At 51.8% G+C, this 20191-nt stretch overlaps 1 protein-coding gene across 1 annotated transcript in view; it reads left to right on the top strand.

The window, feature by feature from the left end:
• The window catches only part of gpx3 (glutathione peroxidase 3), a 44071-nt gene extending 24562 nt beyond the window's left edge, over positions 1 to 19509 (top strand). The window contains exons 3-5 of the mRNA XM_085996008.1: positions 505 to 622; positions 2735 to 2834; positions 17954 to 19509. Coding sequence (XP_085852134.1) covers positions 505 to 622; positions 2735 to 2834; positions 17954 to 18175 — 440 coding nt within the window. The 3' untranslated portion in view covers positions 18176 to 19509. The remainder of the gene's footprint in view (positions 1 to 504; positions 623 to 2734; positions 2835 to 17953) is intronic.
• The last annotated feature ends 682 nt before the right edge of the window (positions 19510 to 20191 follow it).

Below are 20191 nucleotides of genomic sequence, written 5' to 3'. Positions count from 1 at the left end.
AAGTGGAAACATCTTCTCTACGTCTACCCTATCGAACCCTTTCATAATCTTGAAGACCTCGATCAGGTCACCCCTCAGCCTTCCCTTCTCTAGAGCAAAGAGACCCAGCCTGTTCAATCTTTCATGATAAGTATAACCTCTATGGAGTGGTTGAGGCGAATAGTTTAGATGCATTTAAGGGGAAGCTAGATAAACATATGAGGGAGAAAGGAGTAGAAGGTTATGTTGATGGGGTGAGATGAAGAGGGGTGGGAGGAGGCTCATGTGGAGCATAAACACCAGCATAGACCTGTTGGGCCGAATGGCCTGTTTCTGTGCTCTATGTTCTATGTAACATGGGATGTAACAGTGTCGCCCACATCCAGAGAATGGAACTCTACCAGAGTTGAGAGTTCGGGGTGGTGGGGGGGAGGGTGTTGGTGCGGGTGTGGGGCGGACGGAGGAGGTTTTAACATTTTCAAAAAATCTTTGCGCTGAAATGTTCTGAGTGTTTCTCCTTTCCAGAACTGAATGCACTACATGAGGAGCTGAGACCGTACGGCTTCACAATCCTCGGCTTCCCGAGCAACCAGTTTGACAAACAGGAACCAGGGCACAACGAGGAGATCTTCTCCTTGCTGAGGTAAGTAGGAGGTTCCCCCTCCACGCCCCGTTCCCCGGAGGAGGTCGAGCAACGTCCGCAGGGCTGGCGGGACGGATTGGCCTCGGAAAACCTGCCGCGGAAGCAGCCAATTCGCGGGCTCGCTGCCGTCATTGTCGAAGGGGGGGTGCCCGTCAGTAACTCCAGCAGCGGGGTGGGAGTAGCCGCCCATATATGGACGGGCGTGTTGAAGCGAAGTGCAGGTGGCGGGAATACCTTGTGCAATGCATATCACCATTACTGCCGCAGCAACACTAGCAGACCCGTGTGTGCCCCTGGCATCCCACCCCAATTAGAGTCATAACGGCACAGAAGGAGGCCATTCGGCCCATCGAGTCCGCGCCGGCTCTCTGTAGAACAATCCAGTCAGTCCCATTCCCCCGCTCTATCCCCGTAGCCCTGCAAGTTTATTTCCCTCCAGTGCCTATCCAGTCTCCCCTTGAAAACATCGAGTGTCTCCGCTTCCACCACTTCTGTCGGCAGCGAGTTCCAGGTCCTCACCGCTCGCTGTGTAAAAAAGTTTTTCCTCACATCCCCCCCTGTATCTCTTGCCCAAAACCTTAAACCTGTGTCCCCTAGTCCTTGTACCATCAACTAGTGGGAACAGCCTTTCCCCGTCTAGCCTGTCCAAACCCATCATAATCTTGTACACCTCTATCAAATCACCCCTCAACCTCCTTTGCTCTAATGAAAACAAATCCAGCTACTCCAACCTGTCCTTGTAGCTAAGATCCCCCATCCCCAGAACCATTCTGGTAAATCTCCTCTGCACCCTCTCAAGGGCCTTCACATCCTTCCTAAAGCATGGTGACCAGAACTGAGTTCTGACAAAGGGTCACAGACCTGAAACGTTAACTCTGTTTCTCTCTCCACGGACACGGCCTGACCTGCTGAGTGTTTCAAGCACTTTCTGTTGTTATTTCAGATTTCCAGCAGCCGCAGTATTTTGCTTTTGCCATTGAATATATGTTGCCTCTCTCAGTTCCTTCTGCCAAAATGCATTTAATCTCCTTCCACAGCCCATGTACACTCTACCCTACCATGGGCACTACCCCAGCCATTCAATCTCCTGAGGGAAAGTTCTGTATAAATACTCCCTAATCCTCAAAGTAATGTAGATTATTAATTCCTCCCCACTCTTCACCCCAGCCTGCGGTCCTGATATGGGGCTCACACTGCAACGCTGGGGCAGATTTCACCAACATATTTCCCTCCCATAAACTTTTTTTTTTATTCGTTCACGGGATGTGGGCGTCGCTGGCACGGCCGGCATTTATTGCCCATCCCTAATTGCCCTTGAGAAGGTGGTGGTGAGCCGCCTTCTTGAACCGCTGCAGTCCGTGTGGTGAAGGTGCTCCCACAGTGCTGTTAGGGAGGGAGTTCCAGGATTTGGACCCAGCGACGATGAAGGATCGGCCGATATATTTCCAAGTCAGGATGGTGTGTGACTGGGAGGGGAACTTGGAGGTGGTGGTGTTCCCATGCGCCTGCTGCCCTTGTCCTTCTAGGTGGAAGTGGTCGTGGGTTTGGGAGGTGCTGCCGAAGAAGCCTTGGCGAGTTGCTGCAGTGCATCTTGTAGCTGGTGCAGACTGCAGCCACGGTACGCCGGCGGTGAAACTGTTAGAGGATGGGCTCCCTGATGGCTCAGTTGTAAAGGACAGCACCCGGTGTGGCTCCATGTTAATGATTTTCCGTGAGTTACCTGGACTCAGTGGTAGTGATGCTAGAATAAGGCGAAGTACCACTATGGAGGGATATGGAGAGAAATGCATCATCCTGCGTTCTCGCCCCGATCGCAATCCAAGGGACCGCCTGAGCCATGAGTTGACGCAGGGTTGCAGGCAAGGAAGCAGCTTGGCTGTGATGATGCCCCCACAGTCGAACAGCCCTCGCTGCCTAAGTGTCTTCTCGGACGAAGGCGCTGGGGAGCAGCCACTCCCAGCGTGAGGCAACCCCGTCTTCAAGAGAGGCGGCAGGGGTGGGGTCTGTGAATGGTGCCGGGTCTGACTGGGGTCCAACTGGATGATGACCAAGCTTTGCGCTCCCTGTGCATTTTATTTCCTGTACGACTAATCTCTCGCCGTTCGGCCGCAGGTATGTCCGTCCCGGCAAAGGGTTTGTGCCAAACTTCCAGCTGTTCCAGAAAGGGGATGTGAATGGCTACAACGAGCAGGGACTGTTTACCTACCTGAAGGTGAGTGGGACACCGACTGTGGTTAGTTGACGGGACTGAGAATCGTCTCTTATCCAGTGTCAACAGATTCAAATCAACCTCTGCCCCCCCCCCATTTCATTCACAGGTTGTGGGCGTCACTGGCAAGGCCGGCATTTACTGTCCATCCCTTATTGCCCTCGAGGGTGGTGGTGAGCCACCTTCTTGAATAAGTGGTTATTTCAGAGGGCAGTTAAGAGTCAACCACATTGCTGTGGGTCTGGAGTCACATGTAGGCCCAGGCCAGGTAAGGACGGCAGATTTCCTTCCCTAAAGAACATTAGTGAACCAGATGGGTTTTTACGACACCATTTCATGGTCACCATTACCGATGCTAGCTTTTAAAATTCCATATATATTTAATTAAATTTAAATTCCCCAGCTGCCGTGGTGGGATTTGAATTTATGTCTCTGGATCGGTTAGTCCAGGCCTCTGGGTTACTAGTTCAGTAACATAACCACTATGCTACCATACCCCGTATGTGCCAGTGCCAGTGCTGAGGGAGCGCCGCACTGTCGGAGGAGCGGTACTGAGGGAGTGCTGCACTGTCGGAGGGGCAGTACTGAGGGAGCGCCACACTGTCGGAGGGGCAGTACTGAGGGAGCGCCACACTGTCGGAGGGGCAGTACTGAGGGAGCGCTGCACTGTCAGAGGGTCAGTACTGAGGGAGTGCTGCACTGTCGGAGGGGCAGTACTGAGGGAGCGCTGCACTGTCGGAGGGGCAGTACTGAGGGAGCGCTGCACTGTCAGAGGGGCAGTACTGAGGGAGTGCTGCACTGTCAGAGGAGCAATACAGATGGAGCACTGCACTGTTGATGGGGCAGTACTGAGGAAGCGCTGCACTGTCAGAGGGGCAGTACTGAGGGAGTGCCGCACTGTCGGAGGAGCAGTACTGAGGGAGCGCTGCACTGTTGATGGGGCAGTACTGAGGGAGTGCCGCACTGTCGTAAGGTCAGTACTGAGGAAGCATTGCACTGTCAGAGGGTCAGTACTGAGGGAGCACTACTGTCGGAGGGACAGTACTGAGAGAGCGCTGCACTGTCAGAGGGGCAGTACTGAGGGAGTGCTGCACTGTCGGATGGGCAGTACTGAGGGAGTGCTGCACTGTCAGCGGGGCAGTACTGAGGGAGTGCTGCACTGTCGGAGGGGCAGTACTGAGGGAGTGCCGCACTGTCGGAGGGTCAGTACTGAGGGAGTGCCGCACTGTCGGAGGGTCATGATTTTGAAAACCTCTATTAACTCTCCTCTTAACCTTCTCTGCTCTAAGGAGCAGAACCCCAGCTTCTCCAGTCTCTCCAAGTAACTGAAGTCCCTCATCCCTGGTACCATTCCAGTAAATCTCCTCTGCACCCTCTCCAAGGCCTTGACATCCTTCCTAAATTGCGGTGCCTAGAAGTGGCCAGAATCCTCCACTGAGGCCTAAACAGTGTTTTATAAAGGTTCAACATAACTTTCTTGCTTTTGAACTCTCTGCCTCTGTTTGTAAAGCCACGGATCCCACGATCCTTTCTAACAGCCCTCTCAACTTGTCCTGCCACCTTCAAAGATGTGTGTACGTCCACCCCCAGGTCTCTCTATTCCTGCAGCCCCTTTAAAATTGTATCATTGCCGCTCCTCATTCTTCCTACTAAAATGAATCACTTCACACTTCTACACGTTAAATTGTATCTGCCATGTGTCTGCCCACTTCACCAGTCTGTATGTCCTCCTGGAGTCTGTTACTATCCTCCTCACTGTTTACTACATTTCCGAGTTTCGTGTCATCTGCAAACTTGGAAGTTATGCCCTGTATCCCTAAGTCCAGGTAATTTATTTATATATATATATCCTAACACTGACCCCTGGGGAACACCACTCTATACTTCCCTCCAGTCTGAACAACAACCGTTCACCACTGCTCTCCGGTTTCTGACGCTGAGCCAATTTCTTACCCGTGCTGCCACTGCCCCTTTAATCCAATTTTGCCAACAAGCCTATTATGTGACACTTTGTCAAACGCCTTCTGAAAGCCTTTCGAAAGCCCACATCGACCAACTGCACCACCCTCATCAACTCTCCCTCTTCCTTCAACAAAGAGCCCAATCAAGTTAGTCAAACACGATTTGCCATTAACAAATCTGTGCTGGTTCTCATTTATTAACCCGTATTTTTCCAAGTGCCAATTCATTTTGTTCCGGATTTTTGGCCTCGATTTTGCCAGGCCCGAGGAGGCGGGATTGGAGGCGTGCGAGGTGTTAATATCGCAAAAAAATGGCGGGCGGCTCCGATCCCGCCTCCAAGCAATTTTCCCACATTCGTGGTTTCAGAACCCATATACATCCCACCTCCAAGAGGCGGGATAGGCCCTTAAGGCCCTTAACAACCACTTAATTGCCTCTATAATCCCATTTTGAGAGGCCTTTCTGATTTTAACACATTTCCCCCACACCTCCTCTGGAACACGCCAGTTAATCCTGGCGGCCTCACAAGTGGATTGCTTACAAGCTGCAGCTCCACCATTAAAGAGCAGTTTTCACCAATGATCACTTGCAGGTGGCAGAACCTTGTTGTCTCAGGTCTGGGGGAGCTTTTAGCAGGCCTACTCATTGTTGTGGAAGTTTGGAGCCTGACACCCATCTCCAGTGTGACCTGCTGGGAAACCCCTCTCCCCACCTTGACTGAGCGCTTCCTCAACTGAGGCATATACCAGAAGCATGTCAACCATTTATTTCCTTTCCTCCTGGACATCAGATTCGGACAAAGACCAGCCGTGGCAACAGCAGAACCATGAACAACAGGAGTGCCAAGCTGCTGCTCACCCACCTGAAGCTGCACAGGTCAGAAGATGCCAGCGCGCGACCACATTGCTGCCCAGGATACAAGGGACGCACTCATGTTGGACAGATTTGCTTAGCCTGCACAATCAAACACTTTTGCCTCGCACTTTCTTACCAGAGCATCGACAATGGACAAGAACCTGCGGATTCCTATCACTCTGACCACCATACTGACAATTGCAAGTCGCTCTAAGCCCTCAATGTGGAAGTTCCAATTGCGAAATGACACACGCCACAACTTCAGCAGTTTGCTATCAGCAGTTTTTATCACAACAAGCAACTGATGGCATTTCAAAAAGAAACACAACATAACACCCAAGTGACTACCCTTGTGACTACTTGTGCATTATCTTCCTCTTACGCGTGCTCCTACGTGGTGCTTCCCCTGTGGCTTCAGCAGATGTGGAGTCCCCTTGCTCACTTTCTTGCTGCTCCTGTCTCGACACCTTTGGCGGGCGTCCTCTGGAGTTGCAAACCTGTGAGGGCTCGGCAACAGTCTGCTGCTCCTGCGGCTGTGCAGGCGATGAGACACCCATCTCAGTTGGGTGAAGACTCTGGTGGGGCTCTGACCGAGGGCTTTGCAGTGGCATGGTCGTGTGAGTGCTTGGAGAGGAGCCCCATTTCCTTGTTGTCTGCCAGCAACATCCCTCTCATGGGTCAGCCCCACTTCAGAGCTAGCAAGTGGCTTGACAGCACCTTACTGCACTTCAGGGGGGCCATGAGGACCCATTTCTGCACTGGAAGTCCTACTCCAGAGAACTTCTATGAAGGTCTGGTTTCTATGCTCAATAGCTGACCATCGCTCCTCAAGAGATGCCAGTCTATTCTGAACAATGACCACGTTTTCAAACTCTGACGACTTAGCTCCTCCATGGCCGTAGCCATCCTCTCCTCTACCGTAGCCATCCTTTCCATGGAGGTTGCCATCCTTTCCGTGGTGATGCGTTCATGCGCTAATGCCTCCACAAAGGCTCTGCTCATGGTCACGATGGACTCCTCCATTCGCTCCACACTTGCAGCGAACCTGGATACAAAACCTGCCAGAGACTCCTGCACCTGTTCCTGGAGTTCCAGCACCACTCTCCTTCTGGATGGACCCGGAGGCACAGGGTCGACATGCAGCTGAGCCGAGCTGGGAGAGTCCTGCGCCCTCCGACTAGGACTCTCCACTGCTGTCCCTGTCTCCACAATCTGCTGATGCTCACTTGTGAGCTGTGATACACCAGGTGACAACACTACGCTATCTCGCGAAGGTCCCCCCAAGGTGCGAGTGTCTGCGCTGGTGCTGGGTGCGCTGAATTCTGCTGACGCTGCGCCCTCAGAGGTTGCAGCTTCCTCTGAGGAGTCTTGAGGCTCAGGCTGTTCCTCCTGGACAGTAGGGACAGGGGCTGTCGATGGTCCTGTGGGGGAGTAAAGGAAAGAGTCAGAGATGTGAGGTCAAGGTTACATGCACATTGAATAGTGCAGATGATCATAAGTCAATCTGTTAGAGCATCAGATTCATTATCAGTGACTCATGCAATGTCAATGAGAGAGATGCCAAACTATTCTGTCACCAGCTTGCTGTGATGTGCCCGTCTGTCCGTCCCCCATTTGGGAATCGTCCTCGACACCGGCGATCTCCAGGGTCGGCTCCTCCCAGGGGGTGAGCTGGGCTACTGAGGGTGTCCCTCCTCCTGTCCTCGCTCTTTCCCTCTTATTATGGGCTCTATTTTCCTGCAATGAGCGACACAAGTGGAGTTTGAGTGAGAATGAAGGAGTGAGTGTAGAGAATCCATAGCATAGATGCTTAGAAGGAGACAAAGGGCCCTCCCTGTGTGTTGTAAGTTGTTGTCATTGCGACACAGTGATAGGGAGTGTGAGGGCTGCATGATCGAATAGTTAAGTGACAGTGACCATAGAGAGAGAGGGAATGGGTAAGGGTGCAGGCATGTAAGTGTCAAGTGGGATGTGGAGGAAGAAATTAGCAAAGCAGAGTGCTGGTGAGGAGAGGCGATGGGGATCAGGTTGAGGGTGATGGGAAAGTCATACTCACTTTTCCTGTGCGGAGAAGATCATGAAACCTCTTCCTGCACTGCAGCCAGGTTCTGCGGCTCAGCGAGATGGAGCTGACCTCCTGGGCCACTTGCAGCCACACAGCTTTAGTCTGCTGGGGTGGCTTTTTTCTCCCTGAGGAAGGGAAGAGCACCTCCTTATTGGATCTTGCTCCCTCCACCAGAGCTTGGGGGGAGGTCTCATCGAAGTGTGGAGCACACTTTGGCCTACTAGTGGACATAGTGGATGAATGAAGGGCTTACAACAATGGGCATAAAGTTTTCAGTCTCCAGAAAAAGCAAGGCTGCTTGCAGGCCTTAAATCCAGAAGCATTGTTGACGTCATCGGAGGCGACTTTCTGTATGGGGGTGGAGGTGTAGAGGGATTGGACGTCCATAGTGAAAAAGAGACGGTTGGGGCCAGGAAACCAGAAACCTCCGTTCAGTCCGTAAGGGTGACCCCGAGCTTCCGGTCGCCTGTCACTTTAATTCCCCGCTCCACTCCCACTCTGACCTCTCCGTCCTCGGGCTCTTGTCAACGAAGCTCAATATAAGCTTGAGGAACAGCACCTCATCTTTCGATTAGGCACTTTTGTGATGAAATATGCCATTCATCAGGCACTGTATTCTCTGTATTTAGTTTAGTTTCAGTTTCATTTCCTTACCTGGATTGTATTGTGTGTAGGGTTCCGCCCATACCTGGCCCCTACTTAAGCAAGCACCAGCGTGTCTCACAGTCAGTATAGCAGATCTCTGGATGAGAGACACTTCTCCAATGTGTATTACTTTCTGAGTTAATAAAAGCCTTGCTTTGTTCTGTTAACATTGAGTCTCGGATTCATTGAGGCACATCAATTTTATTAACTCAATTTTCAACGCAATGGACCAACTCTTGAAATCCGAACGTTTGGATTTGGACCCGCATGCTTCGGACGCATCGGCACGATTCGGACACTGGTTTAAGTGTATGGAATTCTTCCTGGACAATTCCGCAGCCATCACAGGCGCTACGGACGCTGAAAGTATGAAACTCAGAATCCTGCGGAATTGGGTAAGCCACCGGGTTTACCCCCTCATCCAAGATGCCGACACATACCCGGCCGCCTGCGACATCCTAAAGGCGCATTACCAGCAGCCTACGAAAGACTGCAAGTGCCAAGATGTAAAAGCCGCAGTGTACACTGACGAGCTTGTTCGTGATGCCTTTATCGCAGGCCTCAGCTCCACTTACACCCGGCAGAGACTACTGGAAAAAACGGGATTGGACCTGAAACAGGCTGTGGACACAGCGCGATCCCTGGATGTGGCCCAGAGAAACTCGGACGCCTACTCTTCGGCCCGCGCCGCCCACGCCGCCACGTGTGCACCAAGGGCGCCGCCATCTTGGAAGGCATCTCCCCCGCCCGGCAGCCCGACACTGTCGGGGCCCCGCTCTCCCCCCAGAAGCCCTACGACAGCCGCGACGCGTCGGGGCCCCAACTGCTACTTCTGCGGACAGCCGAAGCACATCAGAAACCTGTGCCCGGCGAAAGGCACCACCTGCTTTAAGTGCAGTAAGAAGGGGCACTTCGGGAAGGTGTGCAGAGGGAACCCCGCTGGAAAACCCGCCACCGCCGCGTGTGCGCCGTGGGAGCGGCCATCTTGGACGCCATCTTGCCCGACCTCGTGGGGTCCGCCATCTTGTGAGCAGACAGCGTGGACGCCATCTTGTCTCGATCAGGGACCTACAGTGGCATCGGTCACAGTGGACCAGACCAGACCGCACCCGCTATCCAAATCAATGGTGGACATCGAGGTAAACGGGTGCGGGGTTAAATGTTTAATTGACAGTGGAAGCACGGAGAGTTTTATCCACCCTGAACTAGCACAACAACTCTCTCTAACGGTGGTCCCTGCTCGGGGTACCATCTCTATGGCTGATAAAACCCAGACATCGACCATTATGGGTTACTGCGTGGTACAATTGTCCGTTAACGGAACTGTATACGATGATTTTAAATTACTAATCATGAAGAATCTATGTGCGAGCGTGATCTTGGGCCTGGATTTCCAGTGCCACCACCAAAGCATCACGCTCAATTACGGTGGGTCCCAGCCGCCCCTCACAGTGTGCGGTCTGGCTACCCTGAAGGTAAAGCCGCCTTCGCTATTCGCGAACCTTACTCCCAACTGCCGGCCAATAGCGACCAAAAGCAGGAGGTACAGCTGGGAGGACAGGCGGTTTATCGCGACCGAGGTAGACAGGCTCCTGAAGGAGCGCATTATCGAACGCAGCAACAGCCCGTGGCGCGCCCAAGTGGTGGTGGTGAGGGGTAGCGAGAAGAAGCGGATGGTGATAGATTATAGCCAGACGGTTAATCTATACACCCAGCTAGACGCCTACCCGCTACCCCGCATATCCGAGATGGTGAACCAAATCGCCCAATACCGGGTGTTCTCCACCATCGACCTCAAGTCAGCGTACCACCAGCTCCCTATCAGACCAGAGGACCGCCCGTACACCGCCTTCGAGGCGAACGGACGCCTCTACCAATTCCTCAGAGTCCCCTTTGGGGTGACGAACGGGGTCTCGGTCTTCCAGAGGGAGATGGACCGCATGGTCGATGACCACCACTTGTAGGCAACCTTCCCCTACCTCGACAACGTCACCATCTGCGGTCACAACCAGCAGGATCACGACTTGAACCTCGAGAGGTTCCTGAAAACCGCACAAAAACTCAACCTCACTTACAACGAGGACAAGTGCGTTTTCAACACCACGCGCCTCTGCATACTAGGCAGCGTGGTGGAGAATGGGGAAATCGGACCAGACCCCGACCGATTGCGCCCCCTACGGGAGCTCCCCCTGCCCAACACTCCCAAAGCCCTGAAAAGGTGCCTGGGGTTATTTTCTTATTATGCCCAATGGGTCCCCAATTACCCCGACAAAGCCCGCCCCCTCTTGAAAGCATCCTCTTTTCCGCTCTCTGCTGAGGCCCACGCCGCCTTCAAAAGCATTAAGCGGGATATTGAGCGGGCCACGCTACAGGCAGTGGACGAGAACACTCCCTTTCAAGTGGAAAGTGATGCGTCTGACTTTGCCTTGGCGGCCACCCTCAACCAGGCGGGGCGGCCCGTAGCTTTCTTCTCGAGGACCCTCCAAGGGCCCGAGATCAGACACTCCTCCGTGGAAAAGGAGGCCCAAGCCATCGTGGAGGCAGTGCGCCACTGGCGCCACTACCTAGCCGGCAAACGCTTCACCCTACTTACCGACCAGCGGTCGGTAGCGTTTATGTTCAATAATAAACAGAGGGGGAAGATAAAAATGATAAGATTCTTAGGTGGCGGATCGAGCTCTCCACCTTCGAGTATGACATCATTTACCGGCCAGGGGCCCTTAACGAATCCCCCGACGCCCTCTCACGAGGGATGTGTGCCAGCGCCACCGGGGATCGGCTACAGACCCTCCACAACGACCTCTGCCACCCAGGGGTCACACGGCTGTTCCACTTCATAAAGTCCCGCAACTTACCCTACTCGATTGAGGAAGTTCGGTCTCTGACCAGGAACTGCCGCACTTGCGCTGAGTGCAAGCCTCGGTTCTACCGCCCAGATAGAGCCCACTTAATCAAAGCTACACGGCCCTTTGAGCGGCTCAGCTTAGATTTCAAGGGCCCCCTCCCGTCAGTCGACCGCAATGTTTACTTCCTGAACATTGTGGACGAATACTCCCGTTTCCCATTCGCCTTCCCCTGCCCAGACATGACCAGCGCCACGGTCATTAAATGCCTCAACAGCCTGTTCTGCCTGTTCGGTATGCCGAGCTACATCCATATGGATAGGGGGGCGTCCTTCATGAGTGAAGAGCTACGCCAGTACATGCTGTCCAAGGGGATCGCCACGAGCCGTACCACCAGCTACAACCCCCAGGGTAACGGCCAGGTGGAGCGCGAGAATGGGACAGTATGGAAAGCAGTCACCCTAGCTCTAAGGACCAAGGGCCTCCCTATCTCCCGCTGGCAGGAAGTCCTCCCAGATGTGCTCCATTCGATACGGTCGCTATTGTGTACTGCCACTAATGCCACGCCTCATGAACGAATGTTTGTCTTTTCCCGGAAATCCACCTCAGGCGTATCCATGCCGTCATGGCTCTCCACCCCAGGTCCGGTATTTGTACGAAGGCATGTGAGGGGCCACAAGATGGACCCTCTCGTGGAGTCAGTGCACCTACTCCACGCCAACCCCCAATACGCGTATGTCCGGCACGCCGACGGAAGGGAGGACACCGTGTCCATAAAAGACGTCGCCCCAGCCGGTAATGACAACAACCACGACAACAACAGCAACAACGATCACAGCAATTCTTACCCACCCACTATCCTTTCATCACCCCCGGAAGAACATCGACCAACGGTGCCCCCACCAACTACCCCTTCAACAACCCTGGCGGCACCCCCGGCAGAGACCCAGGAGGCCACCGGGGACACCCAGCTGACACCCGCGGCACCACAACAGCCACGTCGGTCACAGAGGACTATCAAACCCCCGAACAGACTAAATCTGTAGAAGGGGTGAATGTGATGAAATATGCCATTCATCAGGCACTGTATTCTCTGTGTTTAGTTTAGTTTCAGTTTCATTTCCTTACCTGGATTGTATTGTGTGTAGGGCTCCGCCCATACCTGGCCCCTACTTAAGCAAGCACCAGCGTGTCTCACAGTCAGTATAGCAGATCTCTGGATGAGAGACACTTCTCCAATGTGTATTACTTTCTGAGTTAATAAAAGCCTTGCTTTGTTCCGTTAACATTGAGTCTCGGATTCATTGAGGCACATCAACTTTACAGCCTTCTGCACTCAACATCGAGTTCAACAATTTCAGACCATAACCTCAACCCCTATTTTTTTTTTCTCTGTCACGTGGCAGCTGTCGATCATTCTGCCATCGCCATTCACACCTCATCTAGAGCCATCTTCTGTTTCTTAACTTGTCCCAATACCATCTCCTTTTGTCTTGCACCATCATCCCTTTTGTCCTTTAATCTCTCCGGCCTTTCATCTGATCACAGACCTTCCCTTTTGTTCTTTCCTCCCCTCCCCCCTTTCCCTGCCCCTACACTTGCTTAAAACCTGCTACATCTCTAACTTTTTCCAGTTCTGATGAAGGGTCACAGACCTGAAACGTTAACTCTGTTTCTCTCTCCACGGATGCTGCCTGACCCGCTGAGCGTTTCCAGCATTTTCTGTTATTACTTCTCTACTACCTCCTCCTTCACTGCTCCATTGGCAGCATCCTCCTCTCTAGTGAAGATGCAAATTAACCATTTCGTACCTCAGCCATGTCCTCTGCCTCAACAAAATGATCTCTTTATCCCTAATCGGCCCCACCCTTCCTTTGGCTACCCTTTTACTATTTATATGTTTATAAAAGACTTCTGGGTTCCCCTTTATGTTAACTGCTAATCTATTCTCATACACTATCTTTGCTCCTCCTATTCCCTCTCTCATTTCACCTCTGAACTTTCTGTACTCAGCCGGGTTCTCTACTGAATTATCAACCTGACGTTTACCATAAGCCTCCTTTTTTCTGTTTCATATCAATCTCTATTGGGCCAACCTTTGCGATCGGAGGCTCCCCGCGGGCGGACGCCTCCCACCTGCAAAATGTCTACGAATTTACCCGGTGGCCCGGGAAGAATGGCGGCCTGCTCTCCTGGGCCTCGCTGAGTCCGCGCGGGCAGAGCCCCCACGTATCCCAGGGGCGCAAGCGGTTCGTAGGCGCTCCTGGGATCACCTGGGCCGGCCCAACCAATGGAAGAAGAGGATTCCCCGTTCATACTTTTTACAGGTCCGTACGTACAGAACCGTCAAAAGCATGAATGGGGATCACCTAAAAAATACACCAACACATTAAATAATTTTTTTTTTAAATTACACATTTAAAATTAATTAAAATGCCATTTAATTAAATATTTTAAACAAAAGTTTAATTTTTTTTAAACGTTTTTACGGGGCTAAAAATAAGCGTACCTTTTTGAAGAGTTTTTAATTTATAAATGAGTGATAAAATTTTATTTTTTTAAACTCTTAAGCTGCTGGAAGCAGGCCTTACGCTTGCTTTTACCAGGCGTAAGAATTTGACAGGCATTCAGCGGGCAGAAGTTGGGCAACTCTCCACCCGCAGAGGCCCTTCTCCCACGGATGCGGAGGATCTGTCAATCTTGACAGATCGCAAGTGCCGGGTTTTCAGCGCATGCGCTTCGCCTGCCTGAAACCGGCACTTGCGCAGCCCCTATGGACGCGTACACACCTCGTACGCACCCGTGGGGGGACGGAATATCCGGCCCATTATCTTTAGTCATCCAGGGAGCACTATCTTTGGAAGCTCTTCCTTTCCCCCTCGTGGGACTGTGCCGAGTCTGTACCCGAACCATCTCCTCTGTGAAGGCCTCCCGTTGCCCATTTACAGTTTCACCTGCCTATCTTTAATTCCAATCCACCTGGGCCAGATCCTTTTTCAGTTCACTGAAATTAGGCTTCCTCCAGTGGAGTATTTTCACGTTTGATTGTTCCTTGTCCATTCCATAACTAATCTAAATATTGTGATCACTGTTTCCCAAATGCTCTCTCACTGAAACATGCCCCACTTCATTCCCCAGAACTAGACCCAGCACTGCTTCATTCCTCGTTGGGCTGGAAACACACTGATTAAGAAAGTCCTCTTGTATACATTTCAGGAATTCCTCCCTTTCTTTGCCCGTTACACTGTTATTTTCCCAGTCTATATTAGGATAATTGAAGTCCCTCATTATCACTACTCTAAAGTTCTTGCATCTTGCATCTTCCTGCAAATTTGCTCCTCTATCTCCTTCGCACTATTTGGTGGCCTATAGTCTACACCCAGCAGCGTAAGAGCTCCTCTATTGTTCCCTAATTCTAACCAAATAGATTCTGTCTTTAGACTTTCAAGTAAAGGAAATTCTTGATTTACCGGCAGCTAAAATAACCGGAAATCTCTGTTAACTGGCAAAATTCAGGAGTAGGTTCAGGTAAGTTTTACTTCATATTAGTGGCCGTTCCTGGATTTGTGGCTGTGTAACTGGGGTTCCTGCACCTGTTGCTAAGCAACAGGGACGCCTGGATCTTGTGGCCGGGGTTCCTGCACCTGTTGCTAAGCAACAGGGACGCCTGGATCTTGTGGCCGGGGTTCCTGCACCTGTTGCTAAGCAACAGGGAAGCCTGGATTTGTTGCTGTGTACGGAGCTCTCGTACCTTTTACTATACCTCTCTGTAATCCGGACTTTTTTGATAAACCAGCACCACGCCGGTCCCGTCGGTGCCGGATTAAAAAAGAGTTTCCTGTACATCATCCCTTTCTAGTGCTGTAACAGTATCTTTCATCAATACTGCCAACCCCACCCCCTCCTTATTTTCCTTCCCTATCTTTCCTGAATACATTGTAGCCAGAAATATTAAGTGCCCATTCCTCCCCTTGTTTGAACCAGGTCTCAGTTATTGCCACTATATTATAATCAGCTCATCAACCTTATTTACCACACTCCGGGCATTCACGCACATGCACTCCGAATCCATCCTCGCCTGCCTGCACTCTGTCTGATCCCCCCTATTCCTGAACTACCCCTTACAACAGTGACTACCCTTCAAAAGTACTTCATTGCCTGTAATGTGCTTTTGGGCGTCCTGAGGTCGTGAAAGGCGCTATATAAATATATATATATATATCGAAAGATTCAAGTACAATCACCTGAAGGATAGAGGGTGAGACTTTTGTTCTCGCAGATTTTTTATGTTCCTTTGACATAAAAAGAAAGACTTGCATTTCTCCAGCGCATTTCATGACCTCCGGACATGCCAACGCGCATTACAGCCAATGAAGTACTTTTTGAAGTGTAGTCACTGTTGTAATGTAGGAAACACGGCAGCCAATTTACGCACAGCAAGCTCCCACAAACAGCAATGTGATAATGACCAGATTATATTGAGTGGGGGGGATAAATATTGGCCCAGGATACCGGGGGGAAGCTCCCCCACTGCTCTTCTTCGAAATAGTGGCCGTGGGATCTTTTTTACATCCACATGAGGGGGTAGACAGGGTCTCGGTTTACCGTCTCATCCGAAAGACGGCACCTCTGACAGTGCAGCGCTCCCTCAGCACCGCACTGGGAGTGTCGGCCTAGATTACGTGCTCGATAACCACGGCCCAGAGTGGAGATTGTTAGAAGAGGACTTTAAACTGACGCCTCCAGAATCTGGTGCCCACCCCGAGGGCATCTCACTCCAGCCCTCTGTCACTGGATCTCTGTAGTTTTTAAAATATATAGATGTGCTATTTCTGTTCTTTACTGATGTAGAACCTGGTTGATTCCTCTGGGTGATTCTCAGGTTTGGTTGGGGGTTGGGCGGATTACATAGATAAAATTACGTAGAATATACGGCACAGAAAGAGGCCACTCGGCCCAACCAGTCCATGCCGGCGTTTATGTTCCACACGAACTCCTCCCATCCTTCCTCATCTAACTATCAGCATAACCCTCTATTCCCTTCTCCCTCGTATGCTTACCTGGCCTCCCCTTAAATGGGTTAGGACGGGGGGTGGGAGTGCGTCATCGTTTGCAGAGAGTCCCTCCAGAGTGTATCAATATCGGGAGCTGGGGAAAAAAAACCTGGCATTGGAAACTGGGTTTGATCCAGAGTTTAATGCATGGATGTACACCGGACCGCACCTGGACCTGCCTGTGTCTCTGGGATCAGGTCAGCTGTGTAGGCCCAACATTCCTTCAGTTCTGGCCTTACATAGGCAATGCAAAAACGTAAGTGACTTGGCATCACGGGTCTCTGTCCCTCTTTCCTGTGGTTTGTGCCCAAGAAATAAAGATTCCCTGGGAAGAAAGCAGGAGGAAATCGGATCTATAGGGTTCAACCTTAAAAATCAGGACAAACCCAGTAATTCTGTAACTTACCAGAGGGATATATCAAGGACCGGGTTAAATCCCACTAGATAGGCACAGATTAAGCCTCTCACAATCTAGTCCCACCAATGTTTTTTTTAAATTCGTTCTCTGGATGTGGGCATCGGTGGCAAGGCCCAGCATTTATTGTCCATTCCTAGTTGCCCTTGAGAAGGTGGTGGTGAGCCGCCTTCTTGAACCGCTGCAGTCCGTGTGGTGAAGGTGCTCCCACAGTGCTGTTAGGGAGGGAGTTCCAGGATTTTGACCCAGCGACGATGAAGGAACGGCCGATATATTTCCAAGTCAGGATGGTGTGTGACTTGGAGGGGAACTTGGAGGTGGTGGTGTTCCCATGCGCCTGCTGCCCTTGTCCTTCTAGGTGGAAGAGGTCGCGGGTTTGGAAGGTGCTGCCAAAGAAGCCTTGGCGAGTTGCTGCAGTGAATCTTGTAGATGGTACACACTGCAGCCACGGTGCGCCGGTGGTGGAGGGAGTGAATGTTTAAGGTGGTGGATGGGGTGCCAATCAAGCGGGCTGCTCTCGAGAAGGTGGTGGTGGGCCTTCTAGTTGAACCGCTGCAGTTCGTGTGGTAAAGGTACTCCCACAGTGCTGTTAGGGAGGGAGTTTGACCCAGCGACGATGTTTGACCAAGTCAGGTGGGGTGCGACTTGGGGGAGAGTTTGGGAGGTGATGGTGATCCCATGATGTTGCCTTCTTTCGGGGGGTTGTTAGAGGTCACAGAGCACGGGACTCTCTGGGATGGCAGGAATGACGTATGAGGAGAGATTGGGTCGATTGGGCTTATACTCACTGGAGTTTAGAAGATTGAGAGGGGATCTCATCGAAACCTATAAAATTCTGTCAGGTCTGGACAGACTAGATGCAGGAAGGATGTTTCTGATGGCCGGGGAGTCCAGAACCAGGGGTCATAGTCTAAGGATAAGGGGTAAGCCATTTAGGACTGAAATGATGAGGAATTTCTTCACCCAGAGAGTGGTGAACCTGTGGAATTCTCTGCCACAGAGGGCGGTGGAGGCCAGTTCATTCAAGAAAGAGTTGGATATATTTCTTGAGGCTAAAGGCTTCAAGGGATATGGGGAGAAGGCAGGGACAGGGTACTGAATTTGGATGATCAGCCATGATCGCATTGAATGGCGGAGCAGGCTCGAGAGGCCAAATGGCCTACTCCTGCTCCTATCTTCTATGTTCTATGTTTCTATGACTGCAAGTGAAGGTAGGTTGCTGAGTACCTGATGACTTCCACTGGTCTAATTGTAAATCCTTTTCATTTTGTTGGTTTACGCAGTGTGCCTGCCCCCCAGTGGGAAACAGTTTCGGAAACACTGACAGACTCTTCTGGCAGCCCCTCAAAATCTCCGACATCAAGTGGAACTTTGAGAAGTTTCTCATCGGCCCCGATGGAAAAGCAATCCAGCGCTGGTTCCCTCAGATCCCCTTAGCCACAGTCAAGGAGGACATCATCCAGTACATGAGAACGCTGCCCGTACAACACAAAGCAACTAAATGATGCTCACAAAGCTTTCTCTGTTCGCTCATGTGATTATGAGATGGTTCGAATTAGCTGAGATTTGTCCACATTACAACTCCTTCACACCCCTCCTCCTCCTCCTCCTTCTCCCTTCACCCTCTTCTTCTCCTCCCTTCACCCCCCTCTCCCCTTCACTCCCCCTCGTTCCCCCTCCCCTTCACCCCCCAGTCTCCCTTCACCCCCCTCTCCCCTTCACTCCCCCTTGTTCCCCCTCCCCTTCACCCCCCAGTCTCCCTTCAGCCCCCTCTCCCCTTCACTCCCCATAATTCTGACTCCACTTCACTCACCGGTCTCCCTTCAACTTTCCCCCTCTCCCCCAGTCTCTCTTCACCTTTCCCCCTCTCCCCCAGTCTTCGATCACCTTTCCCCCGCTCCCCCAATCTCCCTTCACCTTTCCCCCTCTTCCCCGGTGTTCCTTCACCTCCCCCACTCTCCTCCGGTCTCCCTTCCCCTCCCCCCCTCTCCTCCGGTCTCCCTTCCCCTCCCCCCCTCCCCCCTCTCCTCTGGTCTCCCTTCCCCTCCCCCCCTCTCCTCCGGTCTCCCTTCCCCTCCCCCCCTCCCCCCTCTCCTCTGGTCTCCCTTCCTCTCCCCCCCTCTCCCCCAGTCTCCCTTCACCTTTGCCCCTCTCCCCCAGTCTCTCTTCACTCCCCGGTCTCCCTTCATCTTTCCCCCTCTCCCCCCATCTCCCTTCACTCCCCAGTCTCCGTTCACCTTTCCCCCTACCCCCGTCTCCCTTCACTTCCCCTCCACTCCATTCCCCCCTGTCCCTTCACTCCCTCTTCCCCCTTCACCAGCCCGTTCCCTCGTGCCCCCACACCTCTAACACATACGCATCCCAACGAGAAATAAAAACAAAGGCCTCCAGAGATTCTCAGCAGGGAAGCGGGGCGAGGGTCAGTGTTATGGCTGGGGCTCTCGGTTAGGCCCCAGTTGCCTGTAGACAATTCCGAACCAAAAATGTTAACCCTATTTCTTTTCTCACTCGCTTAGCTAACTCGAACCAGCATTACACAGACTTTCACTCTCTCTCTCAGCCCTGGGATATCCCACACAGAGGTGGGGCGGGCGTGGTGGGAAAAGCAGACGGGAAGAGAACTGCAGATTGACGATTAGGTCTAAAAGCAGGCATTCCCTGCCAGGTCTGGTCTGAAGCTGTATGGAAACAGGCTCGGCCCTTCAGTGCATTCAGGCTGTCCTGTCACCCTGCAGAGAGCACGTTGTCTTCACCTTCATAGCAGCTCCTGCCCACCCGTCGGGATATTGACAAATCATCGAACACTCGCATGTTTAAATAATAAACCACCTTTCGCAAACTGTGCGTCACCTGGAGAATTTTTTCCCTTGAAGTTACAGGTTGCTGCTTGATCACACACTTCCACAGGCTCCGACCATCCTCTGGTACTTCGCTTAAACAGCTGTGCGGGAACCCCTGACAGCGGCGGGCTATTTGACTGAGGAGGGCGTCACATAAACACATTTACCAGTAGCGGCCACTGGGTGACAATCAGATTCAGCAATCCTGACTCAATGCAAGTCAGCACGGATTGGTTAAAGGCAAACCGTGTTTGACCAAGATGATTGAGTTCTTTGATAAAGTACTGGAGAGGGTTGATGAGGGTAGTGTGTTTGATGTTGTGTATATGGACTTTCAAAAGGCGTTTGATGAAGTACCACATAATAGACTTGTCAGCAAAGTTAAAGACCGTGGGATTAAAGGGCCAGTGGCTGTGTGGATACAAAATCTGGGCGGTGAATGGTTGTTTTTCAGACTGGGGGGACGCGTGCAGTGATGTCCCCCAGGGGTCGGTATTAGGACCGCTGCTCTTTTTGATATATTAATGACCTGGACTCGGGTATACAGGGCACAATTTCAAAGCTTGCAGGCGACACAAAACTCGGAAATTTAGTAAACAATGTAGAGGATAGTAACAGACTTCAGGCAGACATGGACAGGCTGGTGAAATGGGCAGACACACAGCAGATGAAATTTAACAC

This window comes from Somniosus microcephalus, chromosome 8, assembly GCF_052327205.1.
Source record: "Somniosus microcephalus isolate GS21.2 chromosome 8, FLI_Smic_1.0, whole genome shotgun sequence".
NCBI lineage: Eukaryota > Metazoa > Chordata > Chondrichthyes > Squaliformes > Somniosidae > Somniosus > Somniosus microcephalus.
Note: the sequence above shows the minus strand (reverse complement) of the source record. Positions and strands in the feature narration are given on the sequence as shown.